General features: G+C 39.0%; 1 protein-coding gene across 3 annotated transcripts in view; it reads left to right on the top strand.

The window, feature by feature from the left end:
• Nucleotides 1–17,855, top strand: part of STYXL1 (serine/threonine/tyrosine interacting like 1) — a 63,782-nt gene that overhangs the window by 11,432 nt on the left and 34,495 nt on the right. For all 3 annotated transcript variants that reach the window (XM_036825263.1, XM_036825264.1, XM_036825262.1), the window contains exon 2: nucleotides 2,453–2,556. In XM_036825263.1, coding sequence (XP_036681158.1) covers nucleotides 2,454–2,556 — 103 coding nt within the window. In that variant the 5' untranslated portion in view covers nucleotide 2,453. The remainder of the gene's footprint in view (nucleotides 1–2,452; nucleotides 2,557–17,855) is intronic.

The following is a 17,855-nucleotide window of genomic DNA, read 5'->3' as shown; positions in this document are numbered from 1 at the left end:
AAATGAGTGCAATAATGCAGGTGAAGATAAACTCATATTTTGCAAAGATCACCCTGACTGCCATGTGAAGATTAGACTGTAGGGAGAAAGCAAGAAGCCCAGCTGGGAAGTATTGCATCCTCAGGAGAGAGATGCTAGTACCTTGGTCTAGGGTGCTAGCCCTGGAGTTGGGTTTGGAATATATTTAAGTAGCAGAGCTAATAGATTGGATGGGAGGGCCTGAGGGAAAGAGAGATTAGGGATGTGACCTTGAGTAACTAGGTGGCTAAATGGTGCTGTTTACTGAGACAGGGAAGACTAAAAGACATATTGGAGGTATGGGCACGTGTAATTTAAACATTCTCGTTTGGCCGTGTTTTATTTGAGATGCCCATCAGGTGTCCAAGTGGAGTCTGGAGCTCAGTGGAGAGGTCAAGTAGGGGCCATAGTTGGGGAGTCGTTATTATACAGGGGGTATTCAAGGGACTAGATGAATCACCTAGACTCTAGGTCTTAGATGCTTGTTCTCAACTGACAGTGACTTTGCCCCTCTTCCAGGGGACATTTGGTGAAGTCTGGAAACATTTTTGGTGGTTATAATTGGAGGGTGGGGTTGCTACTGGCATCTACTGGGTGGAGGCCAGGGATCCTGCTGAACATCCTACAATGCACGGGTCGGCCCCACGACAAAGAATTATCTGGCCCCAAATGTCAGTGGTGCTGAGGTTGAGAAGCTCTGTGCCAGGGTGAGAGTGTAGATAGAGAAGAAAAGAGATGACTATGCCCAAGGGCATTCTCATGGAGAGAGTTAGAGCAGGAACTGTCTGAGAGGTAGGAGGGAAGCCTGGAGAGTGGGGTGTCCTGGGAGTGGAGAGTGTTTGGGGAAGGAGGAGCGCTCAGCTGGGTTACTGAGGCTCCATGTTTGAGCACAAAGAGAGATGACTAGTGGATTAGGCAAGATGAGTATTTTTGATGACCTTGATAGGAGCAGTTTCTGTGGTTTGGGGTCAGAAGTTCCAGGGGAGAAGGTTGTACCAATAGCTAACAATTACTGAACACTTCCTCCCTGCTCAGAATGTCTTACATGTGTAATTATTCCACACACAACAAGTACTATTATCCTTGTTTTACCGAAATGGCAATACTATTTTTACCCCCATTTTACAGAGGTGGAAACTGAGGCACAGAGAGGCTAATTATTCCCCCAAGTCAGGCAGCCAATAGTAGGTGGCACAGCAGGGGTTTGGACCTAGAGTTTGGAGGTGAGGAAATAGAGGCAGTGTCAACACCACCCTTTTGAGAAGTCTTGGCTGTAAAGGAGAACAGAGACTGGTACAGAGGATGTTTGCGTGCCACTAGGAATGACCTGTATGGAGGGTGAAACTGATGATGCTGGAGGGGAGGCTGAGAGCTGAAGTCCTTGAGGAAGTGAGAAGGATCCAGGGCCCAAGTCCAGGGGTTAGCCTTTCTGGGGAGCATTGTTCTGGTAATTCTGAAGGGAACCCTAACTATTTTGAGCAGGATTACCCCCGGACTTGACTGGCCTTCAGAGGGCTTCTGGCTGCCCCCAGCCCAGCTAAAAGGTAGCCTCCCTGCTGGAAGCTGCTGCACAGGCCCAGCCTTCCCCCTCAGTGTCCATGGGGCACCAGAGACAGTGGTGCCAAGGAACCAGTGTCCCAAGAGCAGCCCTGTAATCAGGAGCCAGAGCCCAGGCTGGCTGGGCAGTTCTGTCAGTACAAGTGAGCCATTCTCCTCCTTCCAAAGACCATCATGATCTTCATCATAACCCTACAGGCCCCTCACAAGGGCACCTGCGTCGGCCTCCCCAGGGTCTTCACTCATTACTCTCTTCCCACTGTTGCCACACCAGGCTCCTTTTGAAATCTCTCAGGTACTAAGTTCCCTCCTGTTCTCAGTTCCTACCTCCTCCATCCTCCCTCTCTCCTCCACCTGCCTAGGTCTTGCCTAACCTCCTGTCTCAGCTTAGCAATCACATCTCAGACAGCCCTTCTCTGATCCCAGCTAGGTGAGGCCCTCCTATTAGCACCTCCCATGACACTGGATGCTGACTCTTTTATAACGCTTTTCCTACTTACAATGTATTTTTTTGTTCAATGTCTGCATTCCATGCTAGACTGTAACCTTCATGAGGGTAGGTCTAGTTTACCACAGTTATTTCCAGTGCCTGGCATGTGGTAAGTGCTCGGTAATTATTTACGGAAAGAAAGAGTGAATTGGTGACTATTTTACAGCCTGCTTTGTATTTATATGGTTCAGATATGTTGTGTGCAATGTTTACCTCCCCTACACACATTTCACTATAAATTTTGGAATTTTCCCTGATCACGTTCATGATTATTTTCACCTTTGTTTGAAGGCATGTTAAGAAAGAGTTTAATTATCTTACTTTGTGGTCATTCAACTAAAATAGAAAGATGCACTAAGCTTTTATATGATTGATTCTTCCCTGTAGGATGACTGGTTTGGTTTTGTGTGAACCAACAGAGCTTTACAACATCTTGAATCAGGTCACAAAACTATCCAGATTAACTGAACCCAACTATCTCTGTTTATTGGGTAAGTACTTTAAAAAATGTTGTGAACAGTGTCCTTCAAAGATTATTTTTTCATGAATTAACAAACTTTGAAGGGTAATAAATTACTTTAGAAAACTATTAAACTAATTAGGCATAGCTCAAAATGCTACTATTAACTGTAACATGACTTGGAATATTGCCAGATGAAATAAATCTGGAAGAAAAGTTCCCGGAAGACTCATGTTTGAGTCCTCTTACTATTGTTTTTAGTGAAATATTTTAAACATCTAACAAACACATAGTAATACACATAAACACTTATGTACCCACCATTCAGATTTAACATAATAAAAAGTTACACAAATGTACCCCTCTTTTGTACTCCATCCTGATCCTCTTCCTTTCCCTCCCCGAAGATGACTGCTTCTGTATTTTTACACGTTTACTACATAGGCAGGCATCCCAAAGTAATGTATGGTTCAAACATTTACATAAACAGTACCATAATGTACAGTGATTCTGCAACTTACTTTTTTTTAAATGTAATTTTATTTATTTTTTTATACAGCAGATTCTTATTAGTTATCCATTTTATACACATCAGTGTATACATGTCAATCCCAATCTCCCAATTCATCATACCCCCCCGCCCCCACCACCCGCTGCTTTCCCCTCTTGGTGTCCATACGTTTGTTCTCTATGTCTGTGTCTCAGTTTCTGCCCTGCAAACTGGTTCATCTGTTTCCCCCATTTCTGTATATGAAGATCTAGTTTATTTTAACTGGTAGTTGCAATATATATCCATTCCTAATTGATTGTGATGTGTTGCTTGCATTGTGTTGCTATTATGAACAGTGCTGCAGTGAACAGTTTGTATCTCTCTCCCTATTCATGTGCAAGAATTTTTTCAGGATATATTCCCAGAAATGGAAGTACCAAGTTGCACATTCACCTTCACTACATTATTGTCAAATTGCCCTTCGGAGACATTGTATCAATTTTATACTCCAATCAGCAGTGAAAGAAACATACCTACCAATACCTGGTTTTGTCACCCTTTAAATTTTTTGCCCTCTGATTGGCGTGAACTTGTATTATGATGTTTTTCCCCACAATTAAAAACATCGTGATTAAAATACACATAAAATTTACCATCTTAACCACTTTTAAATGTCCAGTTCGGTGGTACATCATCACCATCATCTCCATAGCTCTTTTCATCTTGTAAAACTGAAACCCTATACCCGTTAAACAATAACTCCCCATTCCCTCCTCCCTGCAACCCTGGCAACCACCATTCTACTTTATGTCTCTGATTTTGACTACTCCAGGTGCCTCATATAAGTGTAATCATACAGTATTTGTCTTTTTGTGACTGGCTTATTTCACTCAGCATAATGTCCTCCAGGTTCATCCATGTTGTAGCATGTGTCAGGATTTCCTTTATTTTATTTTATTTTATTTTTAAAAATTATTTATTTATTTTTGGCTGTGTTGGGTCTTCGTTGCTACGCATGGGCTTTCTCTAGTTGCAGCAAGCGGGGGCTGCTCTTCATTGTGGTGCATGGGCTTCTCATTGTGGTGGCTTCTCTTGTTGCGGAGCACGGGCTCTAGGCGCAGGGGCTTCAGTAGTTGTGGCACGTGGGCTCTGGAGCGCAGGCTCATTAGTTGTGGCGCACGGGCTTAGTTGCTCCATGGCATGTGGGATCTTCCCGGACCGGGGCTCGAACCCGTGTCCCCTGCATTGGCAGATGGATTCTTAACCACTGCGCCACCAGGGAAGCCCTTCCTTTATTTTTAAGGCTGAATAATATTCCATTGTATGTATATACCACATTTTGCTTATCCATTCATCGATCGATGGACACTTGGGTTGCTTCCACCTTTTAGCTGTTGTGAATAATGCTGCTATGAACATGGGTGTACAAAATATCTCTTTGAGACCCTGCTTTCAGTTCTTTTCAGTATATACCCAGAAGTGGAATTGCTGGATCATGTGGTAATTCTATTTTTAATTTTTTGAGGAACCACCATTGTGTTTTCTGTAACAGCTGTACCATTTTACATTTGTACCAGTAGTGTACAAGGGTTCCAGTTTTTCGAAATCCTTGTCAACATTGTTATTTTTCTGGGTTTTTATCTTTTTTTAGTAACCATCCTAATGGGTGTGAGGTGGTATCTCATTGTAGTTTTGATTTGCATTTCCCTAATGATTAGTGATGTTGAGCATCTTTTCATGTGCTTATTGGCCATTTGTATATCTTCTTTGGAGAAATGTCTATTCAAGTTCTTTGCCCATTTTTGAATTGGGCTGTTGTTGTTGAGTCTTAGGAGTTCTCTATATATTCTGGGTATTAATTCCTTACAAGATAAATGACTTGTAAATAATTTCTTCCCTTCCGTGGGTTACCTTTTTACTCTGTTGATATTGTCTTTTGATATGCAACATTTAAAATTTTTCACGAAGTTCAATTTGTCTATCTCTTCTTTTGTTGCTTGTCATATCCAGGAAATTGTTGCCAAATCCAATGTCATGAAGCTTTTGCCTTATGTTTTCTTCTACAATTTTTATACTTTTAGGCCTTACATTTAGGTCCTTGATCCATTTTGAGTTGATTTTTGTATGTGATGTTTAGATAAGCATCCAATTTCATTCTTTTGCATGTGGATATCCAGTTTTCTCAGCATCATTTGTTGAAAAGACTGTCTTGTTCATGGTCCCTAGGGAGTCCACATGAATTTTGAATAGATTTTTCTATTTCTGCAAAAAACATCATTGGAATATTGATGGGATGGCATTGAATCTGTAGATTGCTTTGGGTAGTATTGACATCTTAACAATATTAAGTCTTCCAGTTTGTGAACACAGAATTTTTTTTTTTGCCTCTAATTTCTTTCAGCAACATTTTGTAGTTTTCAGAATACAAATCTTTCACGTGCTTGGTTAAATTTTATTCCCAAGTATATTATTATTTTTAATGCTATTGAAAATGGAATTGTTAATTTCCTTTTCAGATTGTTCATTGATAGTATATAGAAATACAATTGACCCTTGAACAACGTGGGGATTAACCTGTGTATCACTTATAGTCAGCTCTCCGTGTCTGTGGTTCTTCTGCATTCGTGGATTCAACCAACCATGGACCGTTTAGTATTGTAGTAATTATTATTGAAAAATATCTGCATGTAAGTGGACCCATGCAGTTCAAACTCATGTTGTTCAAGGGTCAACTGTACAACTGATTTTTCTGTGTTGGTTTTCTGTCCTGCAGCTCTGCTGAATTCATTTATTAGTTCTAACAGGTTTTTTGTGTGTGGAATCTTTAGGATTTTTTTGCATATAAAATCATATCTTCCGTGAACTTAGATGATTTTACTTCTTCCTTTACAATTTAGATGCCCTTTGTTTCTTTTTCTTGCTTAATTGCTCTGTCTAGGACTTCCACCACTCTGTTGAATAGAAGTAGTGAAAGTGGGCATCCTTGTCTTGTTCCTTAAAGAAAAGCTTTCAGTCTTTCACCATTGAGTATAATGTTTGCTGTGGGTCTTTCATATATGTTTCTTTATTATGTTCAGGTAACTTCCTTCTATTCCTAGTTTGTCAAGTGTTTTTATCTTGAAAGGGTGTTGAATTTTTTCATACTTTTTCTGCATTGATTGAGATAATCATGTAGTTTTTCTTCCTCCTTCATTCGTTTGAAGTGGTAAATTAAATTGATTTTTGAATGTTGAGCCATTCTTGCCTTCCAGGAATAAATTCCACTTGATCATGATGTATAATCCTGCTGAATGTGGTTTGCTAGCATTTTGTTGAGGATTTTTGCATCAGTGTTTATAAGGAATATGATCTGTATTTTTCTTGCTGTGTCTTTGTCTGACTTTGGTATCAGGGTCGTGCTGGCCTCATACGATGAGTTAGGAAGTGTTCCCTTCTCTTCAATCTTTTGGGAAAAGTTTGAGAAGGATTGATATTAATTCTTCTTTAAATGTTGGGTAGAATTCACCAGTGAATCTATCAGGTTCAGGGCTTTTTTATTTTCAGCCTAAAACATTTATATTTTAGTAAACACATGATAATTCCCTCTGAGAATGAATAGATATCCAGGTCATAAATTTCAAGAAGTTTATTATCATTTTTCAAGACAATAAATGATACACTGAATTCTTAAGTGTTATATTCCCAAGGAGTGGTGGATGAGATCCTTTCCTGAGAGCAGCTATTGGTTAATTAGATGTGGAAAAGGCCCTTTCAGGGTAACAGATTGGGGAGGCTACAGAGAAGGGAAAAGCCTCAGTGCCCATACTATATTTGGCTTATTTTTATTTTATTTTATTTTTTGAATTTTATTTTATCTATTTTTTTATACAGCAGGTTCTTATTAGTTATCCATTTTATACACATCAGTGTATACATGTCAATCCCAATCTCCCAATTCATCACACCCCCACCCCCGCCCCGCCACTTTTGTTCTCTACATCTGTGTCTCTATTTCTGCCCTGCAAACTGGTTCATCTGTACCATTTTTCTAGGTTCCACATATATGCGTTAACATACGATATTTGTTTTTCTCTTTCTGACTTACTTCACTCTGTATGACAGTCTCTAGATCCATCCACGTCTCTACAAATGACCCAGTTTCGTTCCTTTTTATGGCTGAGTAATATTCCATTGTATATATGCACCACATCTTCTTTATCCATTCGTCTGTCGATGGGCATTTAGTTTGCTTCCATGACCTTGCTATTGTAAATAGTGCTGCAGTGAACATTGGGGTGCATGTGTCTTTTTGAATTATGGTTTTCTCTGTGTATATGCCCAGTAGTGGTATTGCTGGGTCATATGGTAATTCTATTTTTAGTTTTTTAAGGAACCTCCATGCTGTTCTCCATAGTGGCAGTATCAATTTACATTCCCAACAGTGCAAGAGGGTTCCCTTTTCTCCACACCCTCTCCAGCATTTTTTGTTTGTAGATTTTCTGATGATGCCTGTCCTAAATGGTGTGAGGTGATACCTCATTGTAGTTTTGATTTGCATTTCTCTAATAATTAGTGATGTTGAGCAGCTTTTCATGTGCTTCTTGGCCATCTGTATGTCTTCTTTGGAGAAATGTCTATTTAAGTCTTCCGCCCATTTTTGGATTGGGTTGTTTGTTTTTTTAATATTGAGCTGCATGAGCTGTTTATATATTTTGGAGATGAATCCTTTGTCCGTTGATTCATTTGCAAATATTTTCTCCCATTCTGAGGGTTGTCTTTTAGTCTTGTTGGTAGTTTCCTTTGCTTTGCAAAAGCTCTTAAGTTTCATTAGGTCCCGTTTGTTTATTTTTGTTTTTATTTCCATTACTCTAGGAGGTGGATCAAAAAAGATCTTGCTGTGATTTATATCAAAGAGTGTTCTTCCTATGTTTTCCTTTAAGAGTTTTATAGTGTCTGGTCTTACGTTTAGGTCTCTAATCCATTTTGAGTTTATTTTTGTGTATAGTGTTAGGGAGTGTTCTAATTTCATTCTTTTACATGTAGCTGTCCAGTTTTCCCAGCACCACTTATTGAAGAGACTGTCTTTTCTCCATTGTATATCCTTGCCTCCTTTGTCATAGATTAGTTGACCACAGGTGCATGGGTTTATCTCTGGGCTTTCTATCCTGTTCCATTGATCTATATTTCTGTTTTTGTGCCAGTACCATACTGTCTTGATTACTGTAGCTTTGTAGTATAGTCTGAAGTCAGGGAGTCTGATTCCTCTAGCTCCTTTTTTTCCCCTCAAGACTGCTTTGGCTATTCGGGGTCTTTTGTGTCTCCATACAAATTTTAAGATTTTTTTTTTTCTAGTTCTGTAAAAAATGCCATTGGTAATTTGATAGGGATTGCATTGAATCTGTATATTGCTTTGGGTAGTAGAGTCATTTTCACAATACTGATTCTTCCAATTCAAGAACATGGTATATCTCTCCATCTGTTGGTATCATCTTTAATTTCTTTCATCAGTGTCTTATAGTTTTCTGCATTCAGGTCTTTTGTCTCCCTAGGTAGGTTTATTCCTAGGTACTTTATTCTTTTTGTTGCAGTGGTAAATGGGAGCATTTCCTTAATTTCTCTTTCAGATTTTTCATCATTAGTGTATAGGAATGCAAGAGATTTCTGTGCATTAATTTTGTATCCTGCTACTTTACCAAATTCATTGATTAGCTCTAGTAGTTTTCTGGTGGCATCTTTAGGATTCTCTATGTATAGTATCATGTCATCTGCAAACAGTGACAGTTTTACTTCTTCTTTTCCAATTTGTATTCCTTTTATTTCTTTTTCTTCTCTGATTGCCGTGGCTAGGACTTCCAAAACTATGTTGAATAATAGTGACAAGAGTCCTTGTCTTGTTCCTGATCTTAGAGGAAATGCTTTCAGTTTTTCCCCATTGAGAATGATGTTTGCTGTGGGTTTGTCATATATAGCCGTTATTACGTTGAGGTAGGTTCCCTCTATGCCCACTTTCTGGAGAGTTTTTATCATAAATGGGTGCTGAATTTTGTCAAAAGCTTTTTCTGCATCTATTGAGATGATCATATGGTTTTTATTCTTCCATTTGTTAATATGGTATATCACATTGATTGATTTGCATGTATTGAGGAATCCTTGCATCCCTGGGATAAATCCCACTTGATCATGGTGTATGATCCTTTTAATGTGTTGTTGGATTCTGTTTGCTAGTATTTTGTTAAGGATTTTTGAATCTATATTCATCAGTGATATTGGTCTGTAATTTTCTGTTTTTGTAGTATCTTTGTCTGGTTTTGGTATCAGGGTGATGGTGGCCTCATAGAATGAATTTGGGAGTGTTCCTTCCTCTGCAGTTTTTGGGAAGACTTTGAGAAGGATGGGTGTTAGCTCTTCTCTAAATGTTTGATAGAATTCACCTGTGAAGCCATCTGGTCCTGGACTTTTGTATGTTGGAAGATTTTTAATCACAGTTTCAATTTCATTACTTGTGATTGGTCTGTTCATATTTTCTATTTCTTCCTGGTTCAGTCTTGGAAGGTTATACCTTTCTAAGAATTTGTCCATTTCTTCCAGGTTGTCCATTTTATTGGCATAGAGTTGCTTGTAGTAGTCTCTTAGGATGCTTTGTATTCCTGCAGTATCTGTTGTAACTTCTTTCTCATTTCTGATTTTATTGATTTGAGTCCTCTCCCTCTTTTTCTGGATGAGTCTGGCTAAAGGTTTATCAATTTTGTACATCTTCTCAAAGAACCAGCTTTTAGTTTTATTGATCTTTGCTATTGTTTTCTTTGTTTCTATTTCATTTATTTCTGCTCTGATCTTTATGATTTCTTTCCTTCTACTAACTTTGGGTTTTGTTTTTTCTACTTTCTCTAGTTCCTTTAGGTTTAAGGTTAGATAGTTTATTTGAGATTTTTCTTGTTTCTTGAGGTAGGATTGTATTGCTATAAACTTCCCTCTTATTACTGCTTTTGCTGCATCCCATAGGTTTTGGATTGCTGTGTTTTCATTGTAATTTGTCTTTAGGTATTTTTTGATTTCCTCTTTGACTTCCTCAATGATCTCTTGGTTATTTAGTAATGTATTGTTTAGCCTCCATGTGTTTGTGTTTTTTATGTTCTTTTCCCTGTAATTGATTTCTAATCTCATAGTGTTGTGGTCAGAAAAGATGCTTGATATGATTTCAATTTTCTTAAATTTACTGAGGCTTGATTTGTGACCCAAGACGTGATCTATCCTGGAGAATGTTCTGTGTGCACTTGAGAAGAAAGTGTAATCTGCTGTGTTTTGGATGGAATATCCTATAAATAACAATTAAATCTATCTGGTCTATTGTGTCATTTAAAGCTTGTATTTCCTTATTAATATTCTGTCTGGATGATCTGTCCCTTGTTGTAAGTGAGGTGTTAAAGTCCCCCACTATTACTGTGTTTCTGTCGATTTCTTCTTTTATAGCTGTTAGCAGTTGCTTTATATATTGAGGTGCTCCTATGTTGGGTGCATATATATTTATAATTGTTATATCTTCTTCTTGGATTGATCCCTTGATCATCATGTAGTGTCCTTCCTTGTCTCTTGTAACATTCTTTATTTTAAAGTCTATTTTATCTGATATGAGTATTGCTACTCCAGCTTTCTTTTGATTTCCATTTGCATGGAATATCTTTTTCCATCCCCTCACTTTCAGTCTGTATGTGTCCCTAGGTCTGAAGTGGGTCTCTTGTAGACAGCATATATATGGGTCTTGTTTCTGTATCCATTCAGCGAGCCTGTATCTTTTGATTGGAGCATTTAATCCATTCACGTTTAAGGTAATTATCAATATGTATGTTCCTATGACCATTTTCTTAATTGTTTTGGGTTTGTTTTTGTAGGTCCTTTTCTTCTCTTGTGTTTCCCACTTAGAGAAATTCCTTTAGCATTTGTTGTAGAGCTGGTTTGGTGGTGCTGAATTCTCTTAGCTTTTGCTTGTCTGTAAAGCTTTTGATTTCTCCGTCAAATCTGAATGATAGCCTTGCTGGGCAGAGTAATCTTGGTTGTAGGTTCTTCCCTTTCATCACTTTAAATATGTCATGCCACTCCCTTCTGGCTTGTAGAGTTTCTGCTGAGAAATCAGCTGTTAACCTTATGGGAGTTCCCTTGTATGTTATTTGTCATTTTTCCCTTGTTGCTTTCAGTAATTTTTCTTTGTCTTTAATTTTTGTCAGTTTGATTACTATGTGTCTGGGCGTGTTTCTCCTTGGGTTTATCCTGCCTGGGACTCTCTGCGCTTCCAGGACTTGGGTGGCTATTTCTTTTCCCATGTTAGGGAAGTTTTCGACTATAATCTCTTCAAATATTTTCTCTGGTCCTTTCGCCCTCTCTTCTCCTTCTGGGACCCCTATAATGCGAATGTTGTTGTGTTTAATGTTGTCCCAGAGGTCTCTTAGGCTGTCTTCATTTCTTTTCATTCTTTTTTCTTTTTTCTATTCCACAGCAGTGAATTCCACCATTCTGTCTTCCAGGTCACTTATCCGTTCTTCTGCCTCAGTTATTCTGCTATTGATTCCTTCTAGTGTATTTTTCATTTCAGTTATTGTATTGTTCATCTCTGTTTGTTCTTTAATTCTTCTAGGTGTTTGTTCTTTAATTCTTCTAGGTCTTTGTTAAACATTTCTTACATCTTCTCGATCTTTGCCTCCATTCTTTTTCTGAGGTCCTGGATCATCTTCACTATCATTATTCTGAATTCTTTTTCTGGAAGGCTGCCTATCTCCACTTCATTTAGTTGTTTTTCTGGGGTTTTATCTTGTTCCTTCATCTGGTACATAGCCCTCTGCCTTTTCATCTTGTCTATCTTTCTGTGAATGTGGTTTTTGTTCCACAGGCTGCAGGATTGTAGTTCTTCTTGCTTCTGCTGTCTGCCCTCCAGTGGATGAGGCTATCTAAGAGGCTTGTGTAAGGTTCCTGATGGGAGGGACTGGTGGTGGGTAGAGCTGGGTGTTGCTCTGGTGGGCAGAGCTCAGTAAAACTTTAATCCGCTTGAGTGCTGATGGGTGGGGCTGGGTTCCCTCCCTGTTGGTTGTTTGGCCTGAGGCAACCCAACACTGGAGCCTACCTGGGCTCTTTGATGGGGCTAATGACAGACTCTGGGAGGGCTCACGCCAAGGAGTACTTCCCAGAACTTCTGCTGCCAGTGTGCTTGTCCTCACGGTGAGTCACAGGCACCCCCCCGCCTCTGCAGGAGACCCTCCAACACTAGCAGATAGGTCTGGTTCAGTCTCCTATGGGGTCACTGCTCCTTCCCCTGGGTCCCAATGCACACACTACTTTGTATGTGCCTTCCGAGAGTGGAGTCTCTGTTTCCCCCAGTCCAGTCGAAGTCCTGCAATCAAATCCCACTAGCCTTCAAAGTCTGACTCTCTAGGAATTCCTCCTCCTGTTGCCGGACCCCCAGGTTGGGAAGCCTGACGTGGGGCTCAGAACCTTCACTCCAGTGGGTGGACTTCTGTGGTATAAGTGTTCTCCAGTTTGTGAGTCACCCACCCGGCATTTATGGGATTTGATTTTATTGTGATTGCACCCCTCCTGCCGTCTCATTGTGGCTTCTCCTTTTTCTTTGGATGTGGGGTATCTTTTCTGGTGAGTTCCAGTGTCTTCCTGTCGATGATTGTTCGGCAGTTAGTTGTGATTCCGGTGCTCTCGCAAGAGGGAGTGAGAGCACATCCTTCTACTCCGCCATCTTGAACCAATCTTCTATATTTGGCTTATAATTCTGCTTTGTGTCAACTCTGTCAGTAAGAGAGTATATATTTGAATTATAATAATAAGGTGGTCTGCCCACCCCCTTGTTAGTGCTGTGTGCAGGGTACATGTGTAGCACCCTGCTTTTGCTCCCAACTCCTCAGAAGTGGCAGTTGGGTTTTTGGTCTTTTTGTATCTTGTTGTTCATAATTTTCCCCAACTGGGCATGCATGTAGTTATTTTTAGTCCCTTATAGTTTCTTTGTATTTATTGCTGGAGGAGACTTTTGTCCAGGTGCAAGTACGGCAGCAAAGGGTCCCAGGTTCCAGCCTGTCTCAATGGGACAACCAGGACACGTACTAGTTTGTGAAGATCCCTGGGAAAGTGTGGATTTTTAATCTAGAATGTACTTGAGTTTCACTAGTCTTTTTTATTGTGTTCAGAGGAAGTTGCAGCTGGTCTGCCAGCAGTCATACTGTCTCTCTTATCCTGAGTTTGTTGTGAAATTCTGAAGCCATAGGTAGCTATTATACAAGTGAGATTCTGTATAGTTTGAAGGAATAATCATGTCTCCTCATTCCAGGTTTGCACTTTCCAAATATCACTTAGAGTTCTTTATTCAGTTGAGTAGCCATATAGACACCAACTGTTTTTCTCAAATATATGACTTAACACTGTCATTTAGGAAGTAGCTGTACCAAAACAGGCCAAAAAGAAACAACCAAAAAAAAGAAATTACTGATGGCTGGTATTTGAGATGAAAATCCTTTCACTAGAGAGCCTAGGGGTTGAGTTATTGCAAAATAAAAGCTGAGAGCTGTGAGTTTACTACATCCATTCAAAATAAGTAGCATACAAAATACAGACTCTGGCATAGAGAAAAGATGTGAAAATCAATTCAATGGATTGAACTTGCACATTTCGTGTTTCATTGCTCAAACTTGCACACACTAATATTCTGCAAAAGATAATTGCAGCAAAGAAAAATGACCTTTTGCAAATAAGGCTAAAAGCGTTCCTCCAAAGAGACCAGAGTAAACATGTGTATATAGGTATAAAGTGTTACTGTTCAACACATGTTATTTCTAGAAAAAACTACATAGGTTAAAACTATGACAATGTGCAACATCTTAAGCCATTATAACAGCAACAACAGCAAAAATGGATCAAAATCACTGTTTTTATGGTGATTAATGTACCCAAATAAGAAATATTGATCAAAACTCAGGAAGTAAATGCCTAGACTGATACAATGTCAATTGTTGGAAAAACTTTTTGATGACATATTTAAGATCATTTAAAAGTGAAAATGGAGTATCTATGGTTCAGGCATCCAAAATGGATCTGGGTGGCCACTGTGGATGTGGTTTTAGACATGTTCCTACATCACTGAGAACTTGAATTTTCTGAACCGTATAAAACTCACGGATTACCACCAGCCTTTTCAAAACAGTATCTGCTAGCAGCTGCTAGCTTCAACCTTGTAGTCTCAAGTCTGAGCCCTCTTCTTCCCTCACTGAAACTATGTAATCATCTCAATCCCCAACCAATCCTTGCTTAACAAGCACCCTTACTTCTTGCCAACTCCAATCCTAATTCTTGACAAACAATGTATGTAACCTTGGGAAGTTTTTTTGCTCTTTATAAGCCCCCCCCATTTTGTAATCTGACGGAACACAATTCAAGTGCTTCTTGAATCGGTGTCTCTTGGGCTGCAGTCCTAACAAAGCCCACATAAACACCTTTTTGTTTCAATCAGGTCTCCATTTCTCACATTTTGGTTTACGTTTACTTCAATTTAAATGTCTTATCATCTGTAAAAATTTTTTTAAGTGCTAAAATTATATAAAGCAGGCAAATTCTTCAAATAATTTGCTATTAAGTATGCCAATTTTTATAGAGCTAAACAAGGAACTGAGAATAAGTTAAAGTGAAACAGGAAAAGATAGACATGGGGAAAAACAAGTTGTAGCTGCACAAGGCAATAAAATGCCATCTTGGCCTTCTCATTTCAGTTAAACGCATGAAGCTAACAGATTAGATGTCTGCTGGTTTAGCATACTAACTCCCTTGGATTTGCTAAAATTTATACAACAATCAATAGGTATACATAAAGTCCTAAGGAAAAGAGTACCACTTAAAAATCAACATCGGAAACTATCAAAGCAGTTTTCAAAATAAAAGATTGTCTATTACTGTGAATGAATATAAAATGTAATAGATTTACAAACTAGGAACTAAAGCCTTGTCCAAAGTTTAATTACTTCTCCCTTGAGCTGCTTTTTCAAGGACGTGTACACTAACCAAAGGATGATTGAAATGTTTGCTGTGATCTTTTTCTTTTCTAAAAAAAGGAGCATAAAAGATACAAACAAAATCTCCTTCAGTCCCTTAGACTGCCAAGACCTCCTTTGCATTTCTTCTACTAGTTTCTTGTGGAACTGGCTGAGCCCTGTGCAGTCCAGAATCATCACTACCCTCTGACATGTTGTCACTTAGGTCACTTCGATCATGACTGTGGATGCATGCATCTTCATCAGTATCCTGAGACTCATCTATTGACATGGTAACAGGAGGTGATGCCAGTGTAGTTCTAGACACTGCTCCACATTTTTCTATTGGTGGGAGAAGAAGCAGTGGTGAAATTGGTTCTCCACCTGCTGAGTTTTTACCAGGGAGGTTCTCTGTTGTGTTCTGATCATTTTCCATTTTACAGCGCATAATGTCAGCCTGATGTTAACTATCTGAAATTTCACCCTCTGGGTGAAATTCAGGTTTTATTCAGAGGATGAAGTACCAGTAGATTCCTTTATACTGGCAGCAAAACCAGCAAGACTCTTATCTGCCCCTTCTGCTGCTATTTTCTGAAGGGGAGCCTGTTTTCTTCCCTTTGAAGAGTAATTTTTGGTCTTTTGACTCCTCCTCTTTTAAGTTTTCCTTTGGCTGCAGTGGTAAGAGATCGTGGTAAGAGATCCTGTGCACCTGCACTTTCCTAGAGATGCTGCATTTTACTTTAGATTCACTCTGCATGTTGGACTTTTCCTTTTTATTATCTTTTTGGAAAGGAGACATTTTTGGGAATTGGCCCCACGTAAAGAAGAAGATCTGTAGAAGGAGTTGTTTTCACCCAAGCAGGCCCCTTCTGAGCAGTCTTGCTGCTTTTTTAACTTGATTTACTTTCCAGAGTTATCATTTTACTTTTTTTTCTCATGCAGGTATTTTTCTTTTTATTCTCCTCTACTTTGCTGTCACCCTTTGGCACTTCCTGACTATTCTGGTAGAAACTTTTTCTTTTTCTTTTTTTGTCATAGGTTTTTCATCATTCACAGGATCATTTATGGAATGGGCTTCAGCTTCTATTTTCTTGTAACTTTTCTTGGTTTTACAGGATTTCTGAATCATTGCCGGTATGCACATCCATGTCTTTAGTCTCTGTTGCTGATTTGCAAGTTTTGGTAGACACTTGGATCATTGAGACATTACTACAAGCCTTTTTCTCTTTTAAAACATTCTCTTTTTTCTCCACTTTCAGACCATTATTGATTTTTAAAATATATTGTATCTAACAACCTTGATGTATTCTTCTACTAATTCTAATTGTTTGTGATTCTCTTGGATTTTATGTAAAACAATCATTTATCTGCTTATAACAAAAGTTTTATTTCTTCTGTTTCAATTCTTATACTTATTTTTTTCTTATCTCACTACATTGCTATACCCTTTGCCCTCCACTACAGTGTTAAAAAGGAACAGTGTGTTATAAAGCAGAAACTAACACACCATTGTAAAGCAATTATACTCTAATAAAGATGTTTAAAAAAAAAAAACGGAACAGTGATGATACCAAGTCCAAGCTTGTACTGCTCACTGCACCACAGGCCGATAAATCAAGAGATGAGTTGTTGGGGCAAGGAATAGCGACTTTATTTGGAAAGCCAGCAGACTGAGAAGATAGTGGACTAGTGTCCCAGAGAACCATCCTACTTGAGTTAGAATTCAGGCCCCTTTTATACTAAAAGGGGAGGGCATGTGGCTGGTTATTGCAAACTTCTTAGTGCTGGCCAGACTCCAGAGGGGATAATAATAATAATAATTATTATTAATAATCTTTCTTCTTGCAGCTGTCCACATAGGTCTGGTCACAATGTTCCTGTAAACCTCCAACAAGACAAACGTTATACCTTTTAAAGGTCAAGCCTGGGAGTCAGAACCTTGAGAAAAGGCTATTATATATACTTCATGCTATAGGCAACATTCCTTTACAAAGGTGTAGAGCCAGCATGACTAAGCAGAGGCAACAGAGCACAAAGGTTAGAGATAAAAGAATAGATCCAATATGGAGTCAGGTTTGTTCTTCTCTGTTACAGTAAGAGTGAGCATTTGGTCTTGTTTCTCACTTTATCAATCAGTATGATGTTTACTGTAGATACTGAGTAATTTACCTATCACGTTAAAGAAGTTACCATATATACCTAAGGTACTAAGAATTTTTTTCATGACATGAATTGAAAATTTTCTTAATCTGTTAAAATGAACACAGTTTTTCTCCTTTAATATCTTAAAAATATTTATTTATTTATTTATGTTTGGCTGCTTTGGGTCTTTGTTGCTGCACGCAGGCTTTCTCTAGTTGCGGTGAGCGGGGGCTACTCTTCGTTGTGCGTGAGCTTCTCATTGCGGTGGCTTCTCTTGTTGCGGAGCATGGGCTCTAGGAGTGTGGGCTTCAGTAGTTGTGGCACACAGGCTCAGTAGTTGTGGCTCGTGGGCTCTAGAGCTCAGGCTCGGTAGTTGTGGCGCACAGGCTTAGTTGCTCCATGGCATGTGGGATCTTCCCGGACCAGGGCTTGAACCCGTGTCCCCTGCATTGGCAGGCGGATTCTTTTTTTGTTTTTTTTTTAACTTTTTGGCAGACAGATTCTTAACCACTGCACCACCAGGGAAGTCCCTTCTTTAATATCTTAAAGATTTTCTAGTATGATTTTCTAGTATGACAGAGTTCCTACTAGACCATGTTATATTATTTTTTGTGAACACTGTTAGGTTTAGCTTCCTATTCATTTCAGATTTTCGCATGTATATTTATGAGTGAAACAAGCTTATAATATACTATACTCAGTTTCACT

This window comes from Balaenoptera musculus, chromosome 15, assembly GCF_009873245.2.
Source record: "Balaenoptera musculus isolate JJ_BM4_2016_0621 chromosome 15, mBalMus1.pri.v3, whole genome shotgun sequence".
In the NCBI taxonomy this organism is placed as follows: domain Eukaryota; kingdom Metazoa; phylum Chordata; class Mammalia; order Artiodactyla; family Balaenopteridae; genus Balaenoptera; species Balaenoptera musculus.
The sequence above is the reverse complement of the archived record's forward strand: the minus strand, read 5'-3'. Positions and strand labels throughout refer to the sequence as shown.